Genomic DNA, 20,541 nt, shown 5'->3' with positions numbered 1-20,541 from the left:
CAAAATATTTAGTTTAGGGCAGGCTTGAGCATCATCAGCTGCCATGGCTACCAGTTGTCAGGGTCACTGTGGCTGGAGAGGAAACAAAAGAAGACCGAGCGGAAAGGAGAGGTGCGGAAGCACAGTGCTTTGGTGTCACCTGAGATTTCTGTCACATTCATCTGTTAAGAAACATTGTCTAACTCCATGGAGTCCAATAACTATCTATTTTCTTTCCTATCTACCATATTTCGTCTCTCACCAAGGTCTGAAGATACCTATTATTTCCTGACTCACCTAGAGCAAGCTATAGAAGAGCTCAGAATGGGAAATGGCACTGACAAGAAATGGGGAGATTAGAACGTGGGGGTCTGTCTGCCTGCTGGATTCCTGGCCATGCAGGGTGATGGAAAGAGACCTGACTCTGGGTGGTGAACACACAATGTGTTCATATAGATGATATATTGTATTATAGAACTATACACCTGAAACCTAGGTAACTTTACTAATATCACCCTGATAAATTTAATTAAAAAAATACCTTTTATAAAAGAAAAAGAATGAAGACCAGTGCCGAAGCCCTGCAGGCTGTTGGGGTGCCTTGGAAAGGCAGGACGCAGGACAGCAGCCCACAAGCAGGCACGTACGGTGGCAGACATGGGCAGGGTTAGCGGTCCAGGCACTTCTGGCCGCGTGCAGACCAGGCTGCATTTACAACTCTGCCAACGCTGCAGCTTCAGCTAGTTCATTTCCTACCAAAGCGGCGTTCTAACCCAGCATTCACTTAGCACAGACCGCACTGGATGGGCACTCGCTTTGCCCTTTCCATTCTCGTTTGTCAACTGTGGTGACCAATGACATTGCTCTGAAGTCGGAATAGCCCATAATTCACAGAGTAAAGCTAAGCTTTGGGGTGCAGCACGTATTCATGTTATGGGGTAAAGCGCCTTTGCTCGTACCATTTATTTCAGGAATATCTTCATTTACTCATTGCTCTGAAATCACTAGTGATGAGCTCCCAGCAAAAGTCACTGAATCACTGAATTTAACGTGAAAATTTGTTATAAGACATATCTACGTATTTATAGATAGATAGGTATGTCCACTGACAAACATAACAAGCTGCAGACGTTTCTGAAACTCTCCATGTTCCTCTGCCTACACGGTTTAACACCTTCTTGTTCTATGATGAACAAAAATAGCCTTTGAGAGACAGAATTTGAGGTGTAATCATACCTCCCGGCGACTAAGTAATTTGCCACAGATAAGACAGGACAAATTACATTCACCACGATTTCCCCTGCGCTGTCCATCTTCGCACATTGGAAAGAAATTCACGCAATTCTAAAGTCTGATTATTTCTTGGAAAAGGAACTTGATGAACTCAAAGCCAATCCTGCCCTATGCTCTTCCTCATTCATTTTAATAAAAGCACACTCAGCCGCAAACTGTCTGTTGAGAAGCTTTTTGTAGGGCTACCTTGAGGGAACAGGGACAAACAAAGGTCTGGGTACACTTGATTAAACCTTAGGAAGGAAGAGGTGAATTCCATGCCCATTGTCCTCACAGCAGGAGCCTTTTCAAAACCTTGCTGCTTTTCACTATTTCCTGAGGGTACCCCTGGGAGAGAGCTGAAATCTATTTTCAAAAGGACTTTTTCCTGTCTCTCCCTCAGAAGGTCCTTTGTCACTGGTGAAGCGAAACAGGAGCACAGGGGTAGGCAGCTGGTGAGACGTGTTTCCCTTAAATGTTCACAGTGGGCAGCGAGCGTCCTTGGGAACATTTATCTCAGTTGTTACCACTGGATGTTGCGAGTGGGATGCTGGGAAAGTTTCGACTTTTTGCTTCGTAATGAAAATATCTCAGAAATTGACGCTGCCCATCTGCGGCTCTTGCAGGGCAGTAATAAACAGCAGGTGCATGAGGATGACAAGTGTACAAAGGATCTACTACGTCACACGTCAGAAACAGCGTCTGCACATCTAACGGTGAGACACATACAGACCAACACAGACACAGCACCACTGGCGAGCGATCGGCACTTCTGAAATTAGCAGCATTCTGGTCATCTCTTCCTGCTTGTTCCCTAGCATTTAAACATTTAGTGTGTATAACGTTAATTTGCATAACTTTATCTTTTGGGAAATGCCTTTGCTGCCATGAGATACAATGCAGTGGCTGCTGATGTGAGCAATACATTTTTAAAATATCACTCTACAAACAGTTATTTTACCTAAGGTGGGTTAGAGATGTCACTCGGAGTCTTCCCATCATATTATTTCTATGCAGGTAGATAATTCGTCTTCGAAAATGAGGCTTACATTACGGATCGCTACCTAATTTTGGGATTCAATGCAGACCACTTATGTTCAAAGCACCTTTGTTCCTAAAACCAGAACTCGCTCACTCACCTGCATAACGGATCCTGAAACCTTTCTTGCTGGTCGCGTGATCGGTGGACCAGCGCAGGTACAACTGAGGGCCCCTGCTTGTGAAGTTGGATTGCTGCGTGTGGTTCCCACTTAACACCGCCAGCACGGGGCTCTGACCAGAGGGACCTGAGTCACAGGGGAAACAGGGAAGTTCAGCTGTGAGAGCACCCACCACACGCAAACTACTTCCAGCTCTTATTTCACTGGAGTCCAAAGGTACAATATGGACAGATTTATTTCCATGGCGGACAAAAGAACCCTAAGGAACACAGCACCAAATGTGTGCCCTGATGAATATAAATGAATAACCAACCCAAGTAATTTCCGGTGTACATGCTATTAACAGAACACTTACCTCAAATGAATCTTACCTATAAAACAGCGGTAATTGAAGAAAACAATGGGAGCCATTTTTCCTATCTTTAGTATGTCTGCATTGCATGGCTATGAAAAAAGGGGAGCCCCTGAGGCAATCCTGGGGGACCAATGCGTTAGCACCTCACTTTGGGGAGCAGTTTGGTAATATCCAAGAACACTGAATGTTTAATTACATTTGTATAAACTCCAGGACACATGCCAAGGTGTTATTTATATAGCAAAAGGTGTATTCCAGTCCTGTTTTTTATGGCAAAATTTAGATCCTAACTAGTAGTTTCAAGCTAAAAAAAAAAAATTGAAAGTGCCATTAAAAGGAATTCTATGCAGCATTTAAAAATCATGAAAGGGATAAATGTGTCTCAGCATAGGTCATCCTTAAAATAGCATAGTGACAACTGAAGTGCAGTTGCAGACAAATATGATAGCCGCTGTGAAAAAATTAAAAGTCTGCACTATATCAACATATAAGTGATGTGTTTGAGTGTGTGTTTGTGTGTTTGTACATAAAGGATGATGACAGAAGACAGACTGATCATAGGTGTGGAGGGAGAGTGGGAAGGAGAGAGGGAGGGAGGGAGGGAGAGAGAGAGGGAGGGAGGGAGGGAGGGAGAGAGAGAGAGAGAGAGAGAGAGAGAGAGAGAGAGAGAGAGAATCACAGAACAGCAGAAAGCATACCGCACCCAGCTTCCACCTCACAATACTAATTTCCTCCTGGAGGGGTACAAGGGAAATTGGATCTGGGAGGAGCCCCTAAGTTTATTTGTACTCCTTGCTGAGAGAGAGAGAGAGAGAGAGAGAGAGAGAGAGAGAGAGAGAGAGAGAGAGAGAGAGAGAGACACTAAGTAAAGCAAATTTAATAAAATCTTAGAATTCATTACGTCAAGTAATGAGTCCCTATCTATATTTTCTACTTTTTCACCTCTGTGTACATTTGAAACTTTAGAAATGTAAAAAGCAAAGTTAGTGTCTAATGCACAGTGAATACAAGCACGTGGGGCACAGATCCAGCTAACATCCCACCCTCATCACCATAAGGTCATGTCAGGCATTGAGAGACGTCCTCTCGGGGATATGGGGCCGCAGTCCCACTGCCGGGGCGGGTCCACGACATTGACCGCGACCTCAGCACCTTCTCAGGGTCCAACGCCTTCATGGCTTTTCTCCATGACACATTCCACTCCCGGGAAACACAACACGGGAGCAGAAAGTGGCCTCACTGCTGGACGGAGTACAAACTCTGTCAGGTTAAGGGACACCTATCTTTGAGGATTGTGCGTACAATTTTTGCTCCTGCAAAGAGGTTGAGAAAATACAACTCCATTCATTGTGTAACTCCCAATCAGGGCAGTTGTGGGGATTTTTCCAAATAAAGCTGTCATGGGCTGACTGTCTGCTCACCCCCACTGGACACTTTATATGTTGCGGTCCTAACTCTTAGGACCTCAGAATATGAAGACATTAGAAGACGGGGTCTTTAAGAAGATAATCACGGTTAGATGAGGTCACAGGGTCCTACGCCAGTCTGACTGGGTCCTCGTGAGTAGAGGACGTCAGGACACAGACACACAGAGCGACGACGTGTGAGGACACAGTCGTCTCCACGCCCGGGAGAGCAACCCAGAGACACTGAGATCGCACACTTCTAACTTCAGAGAGGTGAGAGGCCATTGTTTGTGTTTCCTGTTTAAGCTGCCAGCTGTGATCTGGTCATGGCAGCCCTTACTGGTTCATTAACGATGACTCAGGCAGCTCCGTGCAGTGGGAGTGGAGGACAGTCAGGAGACGGGCTCCTCGCTGTGAAACTGTCCTGGGGTCAGCATTCTAGAAAATTCTAGGAATAAGGAGTTTCCCTTATTCCTCATTGACATAAGAAGCCCATTTTTGCACCTGGCCCTGTGTTTTATAATCGAAGGAGACAGGAATGTGTTTTGTGTGCTCATCTTCTTGTTATTGCTGTCGGAAGAGATAACGCACATTTCAAAACAAAATGCCACTGGGAAATTAATTAACCTGAATTTATGAAATTTAAAAATGTCAGTTTTCATGACAGAACTCAATAGTAAAGTTTCAGGTACTGTTAATCCAACACCTAATTCTTCATTGTTTTCCATCTGTTTTCTTTGCCTGTCATGTAACAAACTTTCTAAAGGACTGTATTTAAAAATACACATCAACCTAGGCACGTGACGACAAGTGACAGGGACACAAGCGGAGTACTGCTGCTTGTTCTAAGATGGAAACTATTATGGATTTTACAAGTAAACACCCCGATCTTCATAATGACACTTTTCTTGGTTGAGTTCTGTAATGATTAAAACTTATTATTATTATTTCTGTTGTTAATTTGAAATAACTACTATTGGAGCTGTAGAAAGAAATATACTCCTGGGCTAATAAAGTTTAAAATCAATGTTTTCAACATGTTCTTTGCTCAACTCATGAGCTATAAAAGAGCCATTGTATTACAAAAAATGCAAAAAAAAAGTGAGATGCGATGAACGTGACATTTACTGCAACAAAAATGCCAATGCTTGACAAAGGTATTCACATAAAACTCTGACCTTTCATTTTATAGAAAAATCTTTGAGACTAGGGCCAACCTAGTCACAGACCTCTGACAATTTTGACAGCAACTGCTGTGACGTTGGCTCTGCTACCTGCTTTGCTGGTGGCTGTCAATGGGGGGTCTGTCCACATTTGGGAAGATCAGGTTGTAAGCATGTAGGGCATACGACATTGCAATAGGAACACACACACACACACACAACTTGAGGTGGGCTGCTTGCCTCTTTTATTTTTTTATGACACCCAACTGGCCTCAGAATAGAGTTTCCCTTATTCCTCATTGACATAAGAAGCCCATTTTTGCACCTGGCTAATTACTTCTCTCCATGCTGATGATTAAAGGAAAGTCTTTAATAGTATGTGTCTGTTTTAACAAACAGCCACCCCCCCTTATCCAGTGGGGACATATTCTAAGACCCCCAGTGGATGCCTGAAATGGTGGAGGTACTGAACCTGTATATACTGTGTGTTACCCCCCGCCCCACACACACACACACACACCACTTCACTTAAGGGAAGCACTTTCTGGCTTCTCTTGGGCATATCTACATCACCAGCATTGCTACTCTTGTGTTTGGGGCCTTACTCAGAGCAGTCTGGTGACTTGAACACAGCATTGTGACACCGTGACACTCGATCTGATGACTGAGAGGGCTACTAAGTGACTCCGGGTGGGAACGCCTCAGTGTGGAGACACTGGACAAAGGGATGGGTCACGTCCTGGGCAGACTCAGTGGGACTGTGTGTGATTTCATCACACTACTCAGAACAGCCTGCAATTTAAGACTTACAAATTGTTTATGTCTGGACTTTTCCATTTAATATGTTTGGACTGCAGTTGTCTGCAAGTAACTGAAAAGGCAAATAAGGGGGAACTACTGTACGCTTGGAAAAAAAAAAAAAAAAGCTCTGAAAATGAAAACACTGTGCTTCTGTCCTCTATGTACATAACTATAATTTTCTTCCGATTTAGCAGTTCATCTCTGCAAATACATAAGTTGATTTGTGTGGTGTCTGTCCACATGAGCAATTTGGCTGTGAAGGACTCACCAGTCAGTAAAAGGCGCACCAGCACACGCAGAACTGATTACAGAAGGTATTTGTTTTCACTGAATTAATTGTTACTTATCTGAGCTCAGTGACAAATCTGCCCAAGCACGTGAAAACCCTGTGATTACACGCAGCCACCATTGTATCTTGGTCTAATGTCCTGGGCTATGATAAAGTACAATATTAACATCGGTTCCATTTCAAATTGACAATTCAACCACACTCTACGTTTAAGCATAGCACTGTTATATTAAAAAAAGTTTATTAGAATTGATACAAATGTATAAGACTGTTTTTTTAATTGTTCATTAAAGACTCATAGCATTTATCATTTAGGAATCTCTGTGAGCCATTAAATGTATGTATTTCTACTAAAAGAATCATTTAGCTTGGTTAAATCACCTTTAGGCCTTTATTTTCTAAATCTTAAATTTCCCAAAGTACCTTCTGAATCAATAGAATACTTAGAGAGGAAAGAAGAGCTGTGTGATAGCATCTAACACTATAAATCTCAACATTAAAGAATTAAAGAATGCCTAATGAATAGTCAGTACGTTTGCAGAGTGTATCAGAAGTATTCTAATTGTTTAGAAGGTGTAACATTAACAAAAGCATGTTAATGTTTTCCAGACCACTTGATTTCTGAGATTGTACCAGTTTAAGGTCAAGGGTAACTCATTTTCTGTTTGGGGGATATAATATAACTCAAAAATATATTCACGCTCCTGTGTTACAAAAACATTGTGAGGGTGTTTGTACCCCTTCCTCATCGCTCACTGGTGTGTAAGCAGAGATGAAGGACACTCACCATCAAACACTTCCAGGGCATCAAACTGCTTCTCGCTTTGAAATGAGTCCACAAAGAGGGTGATGTTATAGTCCGGTTCCACTCTGATGCTCCAGGAGCACGTCTGGGAGTTCAAATAGTTGCCCGGATAGCCTGGACTGAGGATCACTCCAGAAGATTCTGTCCGGACTTCGTTCGCGGGGCATTGTGCTAACGAGAAAAGGACCAGTGAGTTTTCCTTAACGACATGAACTGAGCTTCCAAAGGATAGTTTCTACCTCTGTATATACAAGCCGATGGACAGAAACTGCTGAGCTATGGCTGAATTTAACACAGGAGACGAACACAGCAGGAGACCGACACTGGATAACAGTGATATCTCAATATCACCGTATAATTTAAAAGACAATTGTACATATATTACATAACACATATGTTGATATACAGGGCGATTAGTTAGGTGACATGGATAGATGATAGATCAATGATGGATGGATAGACAGACGGGCAGGAACGCAGACAGATGGATCCTATTTAACTTTAGGGTCAAAGAGATTAAGTCTTCAACCCAGTCCCAGGGCAGCCGAATGTGAGGTGGTTGTCACATGGACCATAAATAATGCCCCCGGAACTGGTCTTTACCTGGACGAGACGGTGAAGCATAAGACCGGCTCCTGCCGCCCGGCCCTTTGTGTGTGAAGCGGGCTGACCGATGCGTGGGATGCGTGGCCTTACTTTAACTGCTCCCACACCACCTGCGGCTGAACTGCCCGCCCCTTAATTTAGGGCAGGTGCCCGGGGGATTCCACCCAGGGCCCCAGGTTCTCCCAGCTCAACTAAAAAGTAAGACCTCGCCTCTTCAATGTAGCATTGCAAAAATATTATGAAATCTTATGCAATTAACAGGAAGTTTGTACTTATTTCTGCCTTGGAGTTTACTTTTCATTATATTTATAACACAAATTTTAAATTTGTTGGGATTGCTTGAGACTCTGGTAAGTCAGAGATGCCTGGGCTCAGAGCCACATTGCGCCCCTCTGTCTCTCTTTGTAAAGACTAAGGAGTGGCTTCAGCAGAGGAGTTTATCCTGATGGGTCATTAAGATAGTGCAGACACACTGACACTCTTAGCCCCTCCTGCTTTTTCTTGTTTGTTTACTTGTTGTTTTGTTATCCAATTGCTTCCAGGTTAATCAAAATAAAACGAATCTGCACAGGTGTGAACTGGCAGAAAAATCACCAGAGTCAGTAATTTCTTTCATTGCTACATTAAATTATCTTCCAGAAATGGTTTATTTATAGAACTATCAGGATAAAATTATTTCTATTATTGGTAATGTTTCAAAAATAAACAGCGATGGCCAAACTATTTACAACATGTTTAAAAAGTTAAATGATCATCTTTCCTTAATGAAAAATATCTTTTGTCAACGAAAATGTCTTTTTCTTAAAAAAACAAATACACATTTCAAAATAAAGACATTCCCCAAACAGATGAGCAGAGCTTATGGAGTATGTTTTGATTCAAATAATGGTCTGTTAAAAATAACTTTTTCTTATTTCGTATCATTTACTTTAGTATTTTAATTGAGATGTATCTTAAAATTTAGAAAATTTTAGGCATAAATTCACCAAAGATGAAAAATTTCATAGAACATTTTTAATAAATATGTATTTTAGGTGGATTTTAAGACTATTTACAATGTTAATTAATGGAAAGTGATAATGAAAAATAATTCAAATCAAAACACACAGACTATAACAACTTAGTTAAAAAGTATTTTCTCCTGTGCTGGTGGTAAAATCACTCTGTAAAAATATTACATCCTTTCAAACATGACATGTTGCTATTTTTTAAAGAACGAGAAAATCAGTCGTAAGCCTCGGTGCGGGTCTGGAGTTCCAGAATCTCCCAGACCTGGCTTGACTGCTACGAGCCCGAGGGCAGAGGGGCTCTGCAGCCCCTTGGGGTTCTAATTAACTCCCACACATGCACGTGCCTTTCCTCAGTCTAAAGCACGATGTGGGCCAAGGTGTCCCAACAGCAGGGTACTCAGGCCATGTGCCACCTCAGCACACTCCCCCTGGGGGTTACACAGGAGAGGCTTTTGCCTGTCGCTCCTGGGAGTTCATCACTGCGGCTACCCTCTCAGAGGACTAGGGAGCTTCCACACCAAGCTGCTGAGCTCCACCTGGGCCTCTCGCTCAGCCCAGGGCTGGGGGCGGGGCAGGATCTTAGGCACAGCTGTTCTCAGCCCTACCATTTATAAAAGAGTTTCTGTTTCGCAGAGAAGACAAAATGAAACTATAAGTGGAATCATCGCACCATTTTCCTTGCCACACTTGACGTTTCCCTGCCCTAAGTCACCTTTGTTTTAAACATGCGCCTGGCTGTGTCTCCCAGGGAGCCCCCATTTCTCTTGCTGCCCCCGCCCCGCCTTTGCTGCTGTAATCTGCTGCTGGGAGCTGCACCAGCCTACAGACTGCAACTTCCGGGAACTTGCTGCATCCCTGGCAGCACCCACAGGGGCAAACGCTGGGTCCCCGCAGGGGGACACCCACACCTCCCCCCAGGGAAGCCTCTGCATGAGTCACCGCTTCAGCTGATTTGTAAAGAACACCCTACCCCGTCCTGCATCCTGCAGGCCTCTTCAGGAGCCCTGGAGGGAAACACTAGGCTCTAGGACATGGAGATTATTCCTGAAGCACTGTGAGCATGAGAGAGTCCTGCAAACAGAACTGAAACCAGCAGGGAGGCTGTCACCGGGCCTGTGACATGCATGTTGCCAGCTGTGCTGCCCAAGGAATGGTCATTACCTGAAGATGCCAACTGTCTTTAATGTTCACTGAGACATGTATGCTTCTGTTTTTTAATGAACATTCAGAAAACTACTGGTGGATTCCCACTGTCTATAGGATAAAGCCACCTGACACTGAAGATCTTTTAAAACTGGGCCTTTGTCAGGTTTCCAGACACTTACGACCACCTCCCCGAACACAGCCTGGCTAAGTCGCAGGGGCTTCCTCCTCTTTCCTGGCCTCTGTGCTCGTCCATTTTTTCCAAAGCCTTGTTATTAGCTCCCTTCACATTTTCAAAGGCTTCTCTTTACTTCACATGAGTGACGTCACTTTTGTGATACCCACTGCGGTAACCAGATTTGGTCCTCGTCCCAGGTTGCTGGCACGTGGCTCCTAAATCCCTTGGCATGTCCTTAGGAGAACACGTGCCATTCATACAGAGCCCCTTTGGATCACATCTGAGTTTATGCTAATGAGGTGGCTTCGGGTGGGGCCCTAGGTGACCTTAGGGTGGCACTGGTCACCAGGAGCCCAGTGGTCAGCGGGCAGGAGCTTTCAGCCCCACTCGCGGCCCTCTGGTGAATTAGGGAGCTGGGGAGATGGAGGTTCTATCAAAACTCTTGAAAAACAAGATTCCATGAGCTTCTGGGTTGGTGACGGCAGCTGCACGCCGGCACGGGATGGAAGCTCCCGTGCTAGGGCCCCCTCGGCCTTGCCCTGCGTGCCTCTTCTGGCGGGTCATCTGCAACCTGCATTACGTACTTTATTATAAACTGGTAAACGTAAGACAACACTTTCTGAGTTCTCTGAGCTCTTCTAAGGAATGAGTGAACCTGAGGAAGGGGCACGGGGACCTGTGTTTTACGCAGCCAGTCAGAAGCACAGAGGACAACCTGAGGCTGGCGTCTCAATGGGGGCTCCTGTGGGGCTGAGCCCTGAACCTGTGGGATCTGGTGCCGTGTCCAGGTGGGTGGGGTCAGAACAGGGTCCCACCGTAAAACACTAGCTGGTGTCACAGAGAACGGCAGGATTGCCCGGTGCGGTGGGGAAACCCCACACACGCTCATTCAGTTGTTTTCTAAATTGAGATAAGTGTCCAACAAGGTAACAGTTATCTGCATACGCCACTAGCTTTCAAGGATCAATTTACTGCCACTGTCCTCAAGGAACAGTCAGTCACCCTATAAGTGGTGACCATTTTCAGAGTAGACCTTCTGAAAGTGGGTGTGGGGTCCGAAGGAGCAGGCTCACAGCTAACGCAAGTTTTCATCAAGAACGTATTGGGGGATTGGCCCCCAACTGGACGCCAATTAAATCAATCAAATAATAGAAAAGTACTGAAAGAAAGATTACAATGTACTGCGTAAGTGTTTGATAAAAGCATCTGAGTCCCTGTTTCCTTTGTTAAATAATGAGGTGTTCAGGGAACCACACCTAAGATAACTCTCAGGTGGCTTTAAACAAATTTAGTCCTGAATTGAGACAGGAGAGCTAGGTTACCATGTGTGGTGATGCTACCAGTTCAGGAGGGCGGGGGAAGGGGTGCTCCCTGCAAACACGGTGAGAGCAAAGCGACCTAGAAAATGACAGTCCCCGTGTGTGGCTTTACTCTGGTTCTGGATCCTCATGAATTGACGTCATTTAAATATAAACCAGGTTAATCTCTGGGGAGGCGATATGATAAAGGCACTTTCTGTTTTGGAAGCAGTAGCCTCAGTACATATCGATGCCTTCTCTCATCAACTAAGACTGCTTTGCTTCAGGTCACACCAGCTAGATGAACAGATGGACAGCAAGGTAATGGGCAGACAGGTGACAAAGGACGCACAGTAAACAGTAACGGTGGAATCTAGGTGGTGGGAATTCCGGTATTATTTTCTAACTATTTCAACCTTGCCAAATACGTCTGAAAAGTGTCCTGATGAAGTGTTGGCACAGAAGCGAGCCTTCTCAGCAGAGGTGGTTTTAATGTCTAAGATGTATCTGTTAGCAGGTGATTTAAGCTACAGTGCGTCACAGCCCCGAGCACCAGTCAGTCCAGAGCGCGGCCGTGAGTCCGTGCAGGGAGGGCAGGGCACGTACCTTCGCACACGGGCACAGCCCCTTCGAACCGCAGCTGGGCGCCGAGCTTGCAGGTGAGCGTGTCGGCTCCAGACAGCGTGTACCCAGGCTGGCACTGGTATCTCACAAAGTCTCCTGAAAGAGGCCACACAAAATGCTTGGAAATCTGTTTGAAACAGCTGACTACCTAACGGGTGAAGTCAACGTGCACGCCCTTTCCAAACCAACGTCCACATTCATTTTTAGACTGTTTGACAAAATAGTACCCTTTCAGTTCTTCACTTATAAATAGGCCATCTTAAACTTAACCAATAATGGTACAGAAGTTATGTGGCGGTCATGCATCTATGCTCGTTCTTCCTTGAGGATTACAGAAGGAAAAAAAAAGTGAAATGGATGCTTGGGGTTTCAGGTTGTGAAACTGAGTGGCTGTAATGCAGCCGAAGAGGGCCAAGCCACGAGCTGGGCCTGACTAGGACAACCCCCCCGCCCCTTTACATCAGCCTTTAACTGTGTAGCAGCAACTGGGTCCCGTGGTCTGAAACATGCTGTGACAATAGGACGGCCATTTGTAACTAAGGCTGAGAAATCCTGGTCACAACAATTATAGTACAATACTCCAATGACTGATTAATTAATAAAATAGATCATTAATGTAAAGTGACAAAGCATAATTTCTAAATAGTATCATTAAACATATTCACCAATTATATATCAGTGTCAATGACAAGCCAATGTCACGCTAATCATTCTTTAAGCAACAAATGATTAAGTTCTTCAGTTGTATGAACATGTGTCCCTAACAAAACACAAATCCCTGAAAACTTGAGTCCAAAGAAAAACATCGACTAGTAAATGCTCCAGCGGGAAATGTGCTCAAACTGACAACAGCAACTTCAAATGGCAAGAACCCCAAATCATGGAAACGAAGAAAGAAAACGTGGCCTGTCGACAACTGACCTCCATGTGTGACCTCCCGGTGACACTTAAAGCACATGTCTGGTGGAGATGCACTTCCTCATGTGAGAACTACCGCAGGTGGGGCGGGTGTGAAAAGGCCGTATGAGGCTGAGGGCTCTCTATGAAGAAAACCTTACCTATTTCAAAATCATCGTCCTCCGTGAGCATTTCTGCCTGTGGAACTGCAGGGGGAGGTGGACATTTCTTGTGCTGAAATGCTAAATGGTTTATGGGAAAAAACAAACAAACTGCAATTACATTTGCTGAATAAACAATTATTCAAAATGCATTCCTCTCACATTATTATAATGTTTAGGTACGCTAACATGTCTATATTCGTAAATCATTGTTTTATAAAATCCTCAGGCTTTCAGGGCTCACAGGATTGTTTCACACCGAGTAATATGTAAAGAAGGGAAAACATCCCTGCTTGGGTTTCTAGAAGAGACATGGTTCACGCGGGGCCTGTTCCATGCCCACGCTCAGGTGGCACGAGGCCTCTGGCTCTTCTCTGAGGACTTCCATGGGTGACAGTTCTCATGAGAGACGAGGGACCTCAGACTTTCCCCGCGATCATTTAACGTTCATTCTCTAAACCCACAGAGGCTGGCTCTCGGCCATCCGTAAGCACCTGGCATTTTCTAGTGAGCCTCGGCAGGAGAGAGGGAGGAGGGGGACATCTATGACAAGCCCCAATGGAGTTCAATGGCTTCCATTTTCGAGTTTCATTTCCCATACACTTGGAGTGAATCCCAGTTTACTGCGAAACATGGCCTAATAAAATGTGAACTGGTAAAGGTGTCATTAAGCAAAAGGGCCACAGGAACACTGGCATGAAATGGAAGAGGCTCTGATCAGGCAGGTTCTCGAGACGCGCGGGTGTTCACCTGGAAGCAGGCAACGTCAACGGCAGGAGGACACCACAGGGAAATGTCTGCCCTCCCCAGGGGTGACAAGGCACTGACCGTGGAAATTGAGGACGAAGAAGCCGCCATTGGAAAAGTCGCTGTGAAACTTGAGCAGGACCTGATTGGTGGAACTGTACGCAGACTCCAGGGCTGTGTTTCCACTGAAAACTCCGAGCTGAGGCGAATTCTGATCGGGACCATCCCTGAGAAAGAGGAAAGACAGTGTGAACAAAAGGGCCTCGCGACAGCTTCAACCCACGGTCGGCTTTCTTCCCAGTCGGGCTGTCTCTTGGGAAAAGCAGGGTGATCTGAGCCCGGACCCCAGACGACAGGCTGGCCACACGGTCACATTTATTCCAGTGACTGCAGTACCATCCATCAGCTTCTTTTCAAAAGCCTGCATTTTACAGTCCAAACTCAATGGTGTCTCTAATTATGGGTGAGATTTATGGAGGTCTTCCCACTGAATTAAAATATTGAAAAAAACTGAATGAAGTATTACCCTCTTCTGGATACTGTGTTTAGAAATAGCAAGATGTTTCACATCCCCAAAGTTACTGCACTGTCCAGTGTCCTCCACTGGCGAGCTGACAATACGGACTCACCCACTTTTCCTAATTATAAAGACCGTGGCTTCCACCTTCCAAAGCTGTAGGCTAATCTGGGGGAAATTGCTGATGTTATCGTGTTGTCAGTTTTTGTTGTTGTCTGTTTTGCATTTGAGACAGCAGCTTCACCTGGTGAACCTAATACTTCAAGTTCTCCCTTTCTCCTCTGCCCTCGCGGTGGGGGCATTACCATCTCCCTTAAGAGTGATTTCTACAGCCACAAACTCCAGCCTCTCTCTTTCCCTCAGACGCTGTGTGTCCCACAAAGCGAGACTGGCTATTCTGCAGCCAGGACCTCATCTCAGAATCCTTAAACCTGAGGCGAGTCCTCCGTGCTCCTAGAACGAAGCTCCAAGCCTCTGCCTGACTCCCAGGCCCTGCGCTGCCTGCCCTGCTGACCCTGCCAGCCCACCTTTCTCTGGGAGCCTCACGAGACCTCAGCCATGTTACACATGAGGCCCAGTGCCTGGAACTGATGTGCTCGTGCCTCACAGCCCTCCCAGGAATGAGAACAAGACCAGCTTCACAACAACTTCACTGACATGTGCTCACACATGCACACACGTGCACACTGCGTTGCTAAGTGCAATCACTCCTTCACTTTCCATGGCTGTTTAGTCCAAAAGCACGGCCGGGCTCTTACAAGCTAGGCCACGTCCCGCCTCGTGCCCCGATGGTCCACTCCACTTCTCTGAGTGTCCCAGGATCACAGAGTCATTGTCATTTCCCCGTTCCCCCACAAATCTCACCTCCAAAAGTGAAGGTGGGGAGAGTCATCCCCATAGATACACAAATTTAGTCAAGGGGAGTCTCAGAAACTTAGGGAGGCCATGTAAGTCACCAGGAAGGGAGCCAGAGCCGGAGTCCCACCCCGGTGCCTGGTTCAGTGTCTCCCACATGGCCCGTGGAGGGCTGTCTGCAGTGTTTACAAGGATGGAAGGCAGGCTGTGTGTGAACAGTTCTTCAATCGTTCTAGAAACACAACAGACTCATGGTGGTAAAGGATCCTACATGCTTTCCTTTAACAAAAAAGCCACTTAAATATGCAAAATAAATAATCTCGGGAGGGTCTCCTAAATGCAGGGTAATCCTGGATTTATCCACCATGCAACAAAGCTCCAATCTGTTACATGATGTTTATTCTCTACATTTCTAAATTTAGTCGGTCGATTTCCTTTTCAAGGTCCACGTAAGGACTTCATTTCTAAACATATCTGAAAGATAAGTGACCTCGGAGCGTGGTTTATCACAACCACAGACTGGCTCTTGCAGGAGCGGGTCTCGTACCAGACGGCGATGTAGTCATTGACGGCTTCGGTCTGCAGCAACGTGAAGTTGATGTAGACCCCGTGACCAGGAGGCACGGTGATCAGCCACACGCAGTCCTTCAGAATCGGGTACTCGTCTGGAAATCCAGGGGAATAAATGGTGCCATTCGGAGACGTTATATTATATCCACAAGGAGCTGAAAAGGAAGTAAAGAAAACTCCAGCCCAAAAGTGCAGTCAACTTTAGAAAGGACACAGTTAAATATTTCTGTCCCGAAAGGCCCTTCACCAACATTTTCCCTCATAAGAAATAATCGTGAGATACTTCTCATGAACTACTTTGTCAAATAATTCCCCTAAAGTCTTAAAACCATAGAAGAATTACACTCCTAAGCCATCCGTTTCATTTATTACATTCAAAATATCTTCAGGATAAAGTCATTCCCATATAATTAAAAAGAAAAAAACCCTTAGTCCGTTGTCTCCTGTACTGTGGTGATAATCCATTGGACTATCCCATCAAGCGATTGTGTGGAAAGTATGCATAAATATAGGACTTAACTTTTTTCTTTTGTTCTACGTGAGATCTCGAAAGCCTATTTAAACTGTTCAAGAGAGTGGCATTTATGTCTATTTGCCTTGAAACAAAGACATTATCAATTCTTCGCAGATCTATACCTGGAGAAAGGAGATAAAATTCTGTGAGTGGTATTTTTTTCAACCACTTCCATATCTCACCAGCTTTCAACTATGGGAAGAATCATAATACCCAATCAGTCCATTTTTGTTTTACTTCAGAAATTGATATTCACTGTTGCCATGGCAAAAGCTTTATTTATGGAAGAATAAAGAGGCCAGAGGTCAGCAGAATAATCTGAGATGTATTCTTTAATTCATACAGTGGTATAATACATCGAAATCATGGGCATGCGGACTGTTTAATCAAACCAAAAGCCAACAGATGTGCTATGAGTATCTGTCACCAGCACGAATCTTGTGTGGCTTTTAATGACTTGCCACAAAAAGAATTTGAGTGGAATGAATAGGTCAAAATCCATGGAAAAAATCAAAAGAAAAGTTCAATGATTCAAAACAAAGAGTGATGAAGTAGCATACTGCAGGATACAACTGTACAGGTCCATGCTGATTTCAAAGGAGGTAGAAATGAACCCTGTAAAACTGACTGAATCTGGCTGGAATTGGGATACATTCGAAGAGGCTGTGGCGAACACTCTGCAAGTTCTATAGTGTAATTATCCATCAGTGGGCTTTGGAGTCGATACACCTCGATTTATAAGCTAGCAAAGGGGCCACATACTTACAACCTGTGACAATCGGCCCCAAGCCACCCTGCAGGCACCACAAGCCACTTGGTGGCCCGGGACAGGTGACACTTGTTCTCCCTTCCAAGCTTCATCACGGCATGAAAAGCTCACATGCTTTCCTCAGGGCGAATCGGTCTCTTCCTTCAAACCTCACTCAAATGGCAGCCCCCGTAAAGCCTCTCCTGCTTGCCTGGGGCTCCGTTCACGGATCATGTGGCTGTAATTAGCTGCCAGCTGTTCTTCACTGTCCGAATGTCAGTGGCTGCCAGCCAGGGACCCTGTGTGCCCTTCGACCCATATGTAACTTCCTTGCATTCACCGCCATTGCCTAGCTCAGATCCCGAATGATAATAGACAACAAAGAATGGATGGACTGAAAATGAGTGAGACAATAAACAGAAAACACTTTACTAATAAATGCATCGCATCCGTGGGCTGACATACCTACCTTATATGTGATTTGAGATTAATCGTTTGGTACGGATTTGTAACTCTAAGTTTCCCTGCGGCATTTGACTTTTTAAGTTAAATCTTATAGTTGTACAACCACATTATATATGGTAGCTACCTTCCCATTGGGGAAACAAAACAAAATGAAACAAACAACCCCAAAATAGGGCAAAAGAAATGGGGACACGCCATTTCTTTATCTGGGGCCAGGCATGGGAAACTCAGGGGGCAAGGGGACATCTCCTTATCGGGTTATATTTTTCTCACTTAAACCAGTCCGATGTGGCTTTCTCTGAATAGAGATGGATAAAAAGACAGAGCATATCAAGTGATATTAAAACAACGATTACATTTTAAAAAGCCTACATATCCACTAAGGGTTACAGACCATTTATAGACGGTTTTCTCCAGGATTATATTAAGATTTCTGACTAAACTTGGAGTGTGGGGAAAACATTTGCAGTACTACACAACCAACACACGTTTGGCATGAATTCCTATGAAATGTAAACTCTTAACTATTACCATAATCAGGTCCTGAACGCTTAATGCCAGAGTGGGTGGAGCACCACACCTGTTTCTGACCCATTGTTTTCCTTCAGTTACTCTGATTTCCTTAAAGTGGTTTTCAGATAGAAAGATAAAGTACACTGTATCTTAGGAATTACTGTTAGATAATGTCTATTTAAAAAATAATATTTATGAATACAAGTTAAACAAGAGAGTTGCATTTTCTATAGTGTCATTTTTATTCTGAAATCTTGGGAATAATTACTCTGTATTTATCAATCAACTTGGTAAACCCTAATTTTAAAAATATGTGCATAATAATATAATTTTGGCTGGTTGGATTGCTCATGTCAATTATGCAACAGATTGTTTTCTGCTTACAAAACCTGTCAGTCTAAAAGAAACTGCTAACACACTTCTGGCAACATAACAGGTTGTCCTAATAATTACCTCTGTGCACAGAGCTCCCCGCCATATGTACTAATGCATTTTAAAGTGAGGTATCTGATGACAGTGTTTAAATTTAAAAGAAAACTTAAAAGACTATCTACATAAATATTTCAGTGAGAAAGGATTAATTGGGTCAATAAAATATTAAAAATTTTTAACTATACTTGTAAGTACAGATGCAGATTTAATTATCAAATTACATTTTGTAAATTAATAAATCACGGTCTACTTAACCGTATTTTAACAATTATAACCCACTTTTAAAAAACTGAGACTTCTGTATGAGTTACTGGCAAAATTAATAATGTCTTGAATTTCTCAAGTCACTTTCAGGCATATTCTTTCATTTATATATTTTAAGAATATCATACTTTTAGTCCAGATTCTTTTCAAATAAGTTCGGAATATATTAATGTTACATAATAGGTTCTTATGTAAATTAACTTACTAATATTTTTTCAGCATATTTATACAAACTAGTTTGATATATACCGTGAAGATTGATGCCTTAAGATTTAGAATTCTTGAATCTTAATTGTCTGAATTGCTCAATTTTTAATAAAGATGTTCAGAAGTTGTTCAAAACACTGATTTTTTTTTTTTTTTTGAGATTCTTCTGAAGGCTACAGGGCTGGACCTTTGAAGGTGGTTTTTCAGTATACTTGCCTTGGATGCCAACCATAAATCTGAAACCACAGACCACTCTGGGTTCATACAAGACATCTCAGGGCAGGACACTGGACTATCCAGTGTTCTGTGTCCTGTGAGGGCTTAAGTGTCGTCTCCGTGAACATGAATAGCCATCGGAACAGACCGTCATCCTCAGGAGAAAAGAACTCCTTTTATTACATCTCTTTGGAAATACAACCTTTTATGATAAAATAATTTTTATTTTAAAATAAAACCCTCTGCTTATTTTTTAATTTAATCCAATATGGAGAATATTTAAACATACATTGGATGGTGCTTAGAAAATTTACATTATGATATGATTTTGCATGAATCTTACATTTTGCTTTTTTATTCTATGAAATTATAGATATGAAGAGAGATATAAAAATATCTGTGTAGTAAATAATTTGACCTTGCCAAAAGGTCTGACATCTGGCCTGGGTTCTGGGAGGGAATTTATAGTAATTTATAGCATACTTGATAGGATTGTCTTTGTTTCATGTGGGGGCTGTCCACCCCCGGTGGTCCCTGCACACGTCTGGACGCCCCCTGTGGTCTCAGCACAGGGCTGGCCGCCCCATTGGTCCCAGCATGGGACTGGCTGCCCCAGAATTCAGCCCCATGATTTAGGATGTGCCTTTGGGTTGTCACAGGGTATCAGTCGGTCTAGAAGCTGATAACAACCACTGGACAATCCAGCCGTCATGCCCACGTAGCGGAACCCCAGTAAAGCGCCGAGGTGATTCTCCCAGGAGGGCAGTGCTCAGTGCAAATTGTCACATGTCACTTCTGAGAGCCACGCATCTTCCCAGACACCTCCACCCATGTTTCACCTTGGGTGATTTTAACACGTCCTTTCCCTGTTATAAACCACAGCCTTGAGTGTAACAGCTTAGTGAGTTCCCTGAGTCCGTGCAGTGATGTGTCCCACCTCAAGGGAGTTCTGGGCGGGCCGTCCCCAAACTTTCACATCATGCAGGGAGCCTGGGAACCTGAGCCGGGTAGTTTGGCCAATTCTGGGTAGTGTCATGGGGTAGTTACAAAAGATAGCCTCGCCTTTAAGCTCCATCAGAAAAGATGTATTTTGTTATCTTCATACTGACAAAATAATTCTAAGCCACCAGTTATTTCCACGTTGGAAAACTGGACTTGAAAAAGCAATGAAATCTAATCAAATAAGTGATTCCACTTTTTTATATTAAGCCAAGAAGTCTGCCATTTATATATGAATACAAAGGATTCAGGCAAAATTACAAATAAAGAAAGGTTTTAATCCTGACAATTCAAAGTAATTTATACATGTAAATGTATGAATTTTTAATGAACAATAGTGTATGAAA

General features: G+C 43.8%; 1 protein-coding gene across 2 annotated transcripts in view; it reads right to left on the bottom strand.

Annotated features, from left to right (window-relative positions):
• The window catches only part of CSMD1 (CUB and Sushi multiple domains 1), a 1,607,858-nt gene that overhangs the window by 111,939 nt on the left and 1,475,378 nt on the right, over window positions 1-20,541 (bottom strand). For both annotated transcript variants that reach the window (XM_074329288.2, XM_074329289.2), the window contains exons 43-48: window positions 15,814-15,991; window positions 13,976-14,121; window positions 13,148-13,228; window positions 12,072-12,185; window positions 7,213-7,401; window positions 2,391-2,537 (exon numbers count right to left, since the gene is read on the bottom strand). In XM_074329288.2, the coding sequence (XP_074185389.2) occupies window positions 2,391-2,537; window positions 7,213-7,401; window positions 12,072-12,185; window positions 13,148-13,228; window positions 13,976-14,121; window positions 15,814-15,991 (855 nt within the window). The remainder of the gene's footprint in view (window positions 1-2,390; window positions 2,538-7,212; window positions 7,402-12,071; window positions 12,186-13,147; window positions 13,229-13,975; window positions 14,122-15,813; window positions 15,992-20,541) is intronic.

The sequence above is a fragment of the Rhinolophus sinicus genome, chromosome 16 (genome assembly GCF_057876585.1).
Source record: "Rhinolophus sinicus isolate RSI-liver-muscle chromosome 16, RSI-T2T, whole genome shotgun sequence".
NCBI lineage: Eukaryota > Metazoa > Chordata > Mammalia > Chiroptera > Rhinolophidae > Rhinolophus > Rhinolophus sinicus.
Note: the sequence above shows the minus strand (reverse complement) of the source record. Positions and strands in the feature narration are given on the sequence as shown.